Source organism: Artibeus jamaicensis, unplaced genomic scaffold, assembly GCF_021234435.1.
Source record: "Artibeus jamaicensis isolate MK-2021 breed Jamaican fruit bat unplaced genomic scaffold, CSHL_Jam_final contig_288, whole genome shotgun sequence".
Taxonomy (NCBI): domain Eukaryota; kingdom Metazoa; phylum Chordata; class Mammalia; order Chiroptera; family Phyllostomidae; genus Artibeus; species Artibeus jamaicensis.
In genome coordinates this window covers 1,376,123-1,380,755 of record NW_026521645.1, presented here as the reverse complement: position 1 = coordinate 1,380,755, position 4,633 = coordinate 1,376,123, and the positions used below count along the sequence as shown (strand labels likewise).

Below are 4,633 nucleotides of genomic sequence, written 5' to 3'. Positions count from 1 at the left end.
AAGAAGATGAAGCAGAAGCAGCGTTTGCTACCAGAGACAAGCTTTGTCTCCTTAGTGGCTCGCATTCCAAAGGTCGCATACTCAGACTTATCCAGGGGGGCAGTTACAACACCTGAAACCAGGCAGAGTGGTTCCCAACAAGCACTAACAGAAAATTTAACTGTATGGAAGTCCAACAACCAAGAAGTTAAAGTAGACACATTAATCTAGACTGGTAAGAGGGCTAGAGTTGGGTAGCCAGGCGAAGAGGGGTCACAACAACAACAAAAAAAGGTGGCTGGTGGACCCCAGCAGGAATGCAAAGTGGCAGTGGGTGGACCCAGTGAAGCAATGGATTGCTGAGGGGCTTGGTGCACAAGGTGGCTTGCAGAACCAGGTGGTCCCACATTCACCCACAGATAAACCAGGCAGAACTGGGGAGTGAGACAGACCACATTGTCCAGGGTCCCAGCACAGGGAAATAAAGCCTCAAAACACCAATTGAAAATACCTGTTAGGGTTGAGATGTGGCGAGAGCTCCCACCCTCACAGGAGAGTTTGTTGAAGAAACCCACAGAGTCCTAGAAGGTACACAAACCCACCCACATGAGAATCAGCACCAGAAGGGCCCAGTTTGCCTCAAGAAAGTGGGGGAAGTGAATGAAATTTGGCAAAGAGCAGAGAAAGCACCACTGATCCCTCTCGTACCCCTTCTGCACATACAGCATCACAACCTAGAGATGTGGGTTACCCTGCCCTGGTGAACACCTACAGTTCCACCCCTCACTATGTAACAGCCCCACCAAGACAAAAAAAATGGCCCAAATGAAAGAACAGATCAAAGCTCCAGAAAAAAAAAACCACAACTAAACAACAAAGAGGTAGCCAACCTATTAAATGCATAGTTCAAAGCACTGGTGATCACGATGCTCACAGAATTGGTTGAATTGGTCACAGATTAGATGAAAAAATAAAGACTATGCTAAGTAAAATAAAGGAAAATGCACAGGGAATCAATAGTGATGGAAATGAAACTGGAACTAAAATCAATCAAGTGGACCAGAAGAAAGAAAAAAACATTTAATCAGAAAAGACTGAAGAAACAAGAATCCAAAAAAATGAGAGGCTTAGGAATCTCCAGGACATCTTTAAACGTTCCAACATCTGAACTATAGGGGTACCAAAAGGGGAAGAGGAAGAACAACAAGTAGAAAAATTATCTGAACAAAAAATAAAGGAGAACTTCCCCAATCTGGCAAAGGAAATAGACTTACAGGAAGTCCAGGAAGCTCAAAAAGCCCCAAAGAAGTTGGACCCGAGGAAGAACACACCAAGGCACATCATAACTGCATCACCCAAGATTAAAATGGAGAGAATCCTAGAAGCAGCAAGAGATAAGGAGACAGTAACCTACAAAGGAGTTCCCATCAGACTGTCAGATGATTTCTCAAAAGAGACCTTACAGGTAAGAAGGGGCTGGAAAGAGGTATTCCAAGTCATGAAAGGCAAGGACCTACATCCAAGATTTCTCTGTCCATCAAAGGTTTCATTTAGAATGGAAGGGCAGATAAGTGCTTCTCGGATAAGATCAAATTCAAGGAGTTCATCATCACCAAGCCCTTATTATATGAAATGTTAAAGAAACTATCTAAGAAAAAAATAAAAAAATGTACAGTAAAATGACAACAAACTCACAAATATTAACAACCGCACCTAAAACAAAAACAAAAATAAATGAAGCAAATAACTAGAACAGGAACAAAAACACAGAAATGAAAATCACATGGAAAGTTAGCAACAAGGGAGTGGGAGGAGGAGATGGGGGGAAAAGGTATAAAGAATAAGTAGTATAAATGGTAGGTAGAAAATAAACAGAGGGAAGGAAAAATACTATGGGAAATGTAGAAGCTAAAGAACTTATAAGTATGACATATGGACACGAACTAAAGGAGTGGGGAATGTGGGTGGGAAAGGGTGTGCTGTGTGGAGGGGAGTGAGGGGGGAGAAATGGAACAACTGTAATAGCATCATCAATAAAATATATTTTGAAAAAAGGAAGGAAAGTCGTGAGAGAGAGGAACATGGGTACAGAAGGGGGAAAGTGAATAAGTACCTATTAATGATAACCTTAAATGTAAATGGATTAAATGCTCCAATCAAAAGACATAGGGTAGCTAAGTGGATAAGAAATGTGACTGGCACATACACTGCCTACAAGAGACCTACCTCAGAAAAAAGACCTTACAAGATATTAATTCATCATTTCTTCCAGGAGGTATTTTGAAGGTTTTTCCCTGTTATGTTAAACAACATTGTTTTAGGTTTCTTTTTTTTTTGGGGGGGGGGTGTGCAAAACACAGTTTATTCTTGTGTTATTAATCATTGTATTACTTTCCATACAGAAGAGAGTATATATAGAACAATGCAGGGTGGGGCACAAAAGTGGGTTTACAGTTGGGGGTGTGCAAAACACAGTTTATTCTTGTGTTATTAATCATTGTATTACTTTCCATGTGAACAACTGTAAACCTGTGTGCACAGTGGAGCCCCATTTGTGTGAACCAGCCACAGCCGCACTTCGATGATCAGGCATGTACACGCAGAAAACCACCGGCTGGTCACGTTCGAAAGTCTTAGCAGAGGTTCTCTTTGGGGAGGTAAGTGGAATGGAGAGTGACTGAAAGAGACTTTTACTTCTCAATCTATATAATCTTTGTGCTCAAATTTAGTCTACAACATGGAGGTAATCATGTAGTAGTTGTCTAAAAATGTTAAAAGACTTTAAGAACAAACACAAAATATTTACACAGATTACAACAGTGTAAAGATGGAAGTCAGAAACAAGTTTTGAGAAAAAAATACGTGGCGTTTTATGGTCTCTCCATGGTCCCCCATCTTTAATTAGGTAATGTGCTCTAGTGTAGAAATTAAACCATTAAAAATAAGTGGACAGAATCACACCAAGGAAAATCTGCATGTCTATTTTATTGCCATTAGAAAAATGTTATATAAAATTTTGGTCCACTTTCTTTTCCTTTACCTCTGCCATTCAAACTTAAATCTTTTTTACTCAAGTGAAAGCAGAATCATATGTCTGACATGAGAATGAAATATTTCACAACATTAGATTAAAAAGGACTTAATTGAAGTAGGTATACTCTTTCTTCCTCACATCCAGTCATCTGAGTGCATAAATGAAACTTACAGTATCGGTAACTGGATTCGTCTCATTTGCAATTCATGTTCCATTCCCCTTATTATATTATATTTCCATAATCCTTCAGCTATTTTAGTCAGTCGTATACTTCCCAATGTCCACTATAAAAATTAAGACATTAATTCAAAAACATTATGAAAACTCCAGACTAAACAGCACTCGGCCCACTTAGAGTGAAGCTGTTGTGAGAGGGCCCTGGACAGCGATGGCTTCGATCTCAACACGGCCTCCCTTGGGCAAAGCAGCAACCTGGTAAGCAGCTCTTGCAGGAAAATTATTCTTGAAGTACTGTTTGTAGATCTCATTGACAGTATTGAAGTCATTTATGTCAGCCAGCAAAACAGTTGTTTTTACCACATTAGTGAAGTCACAGCCTGCAGCTTTCAGAATTTCACCCATGTTTGTGAGAGCCTGCTTAGCCTCTGCCGCCACCCCTCCCGGCACAAGCTGCCCGCTGGAAGGGTCCATGCCCAGCTGTCCCGAGACGTAAATGGTCCTGTCCACCAGCACAGCCTGACTGTAGGGACCAATGGCCGCTGGAGCTCTCGAGGTGCTGATCACCTTTCTGATTAAGGACGCCATGGCTAAACCTTATCTCCTCAGGCCCCTAGGTGAGAATGATCCCGTAAGCTAGCACCACTAGTGTCCCCGTTTCTTTTTTTTTTTAACTTTATCTTTCTGTTGTTTTTTTTAAGATTTTATTTATTTATTTTTAGAGAGAGAGGAAGGGAAGGAGAAAGAGAGGGAGAGAAATATCAATGTGCAGTTGCCTCTCACATGGCCCCCACTGGGGACCTGGCCTGCAACCCAGGCCTGTGCCCTGACTGGGAATCCAACCAGCGACACTTTGGTTTGCAGCCCACGCTCAAGCCACTGAGCTACACCAGCCAAGGCTAGGTTTCTTTTTTAAAGATTTTATTTATTTATTTTTAGGGAGTGTGGAAGGGAGAGAGAAAGAGAGAGAAAGAAACATCCATATATGAGAGAAACCTCCATTGGTTGCCTCTCACACACACCCCAAACAGTTACCATGGCCACCACCAATGTGCCCTGACTGGAGTCAAATGAGCAACATTTCACTCTGTGGGACAACACCCAATCAAGTGAACCCCATCAGTCAAGGCAAGCAGCAGTGTTTTTATTTAAAGAGGTTTCTAACATCCCTCCCTCTGAATTCTGTTGATAATGAGCAGTTGATATTTTGAGACAATGTGTTCTCATAAAAAGACACAAAAGTGTTAAAAATAGAGAACCATGAAAAGTATGCATATCTATGTATACACACAGGGGAAATAGCAAAAGAACAGATTAAATAAAGCTCATTAAAATCTATACATTTTCAACTGAGACTACAGTAATATATCAAATAGTATAGAAACCAAGGTTTTTAATGTTTTTTTCTCACATTTTTAAATAATTGTTAAGAAAAACAGTTGA

The 4,633-nt window shown here is 40.7% G+C and overlaps 1 protein-coding gene across 1 annotated transcript; it reads right to left on the bottom strand.

The window, feature by feature from the left end:
* Nucleotides 1–2,326: 2,326 nt before the first annotated feature.
* On the bottom strand, nt 2,327–3,839 carry LOC128627004 (2-iminobutanoate/2-iminopropanoate deaminase). Its single transcript, XM_053662798.1, has one exon. It carries the CDS (start codon nt 3,776–3,778, stop codon nt 3,365–3,367), a length of 414 nt encoding a protein of 137 aa, XP_053518773.1. The 5' UTR covers nt 3,779–3,839; the 3' UTR covers nt 2,327–3,364.
* Nucleotides 3,840–4,633: the final 794 nt, after the last annotated feature.

Bases quoted from the DNA above. Each gene is read 5' to 3' on its own strand.
- LOC128627004 (XM_053662798.1), bottom strand. From the start codon at position 3,778: ATGGCGTCCTTAATCAGAAAGGTGATCAGCACCTCGAGAGCTCCAGCG.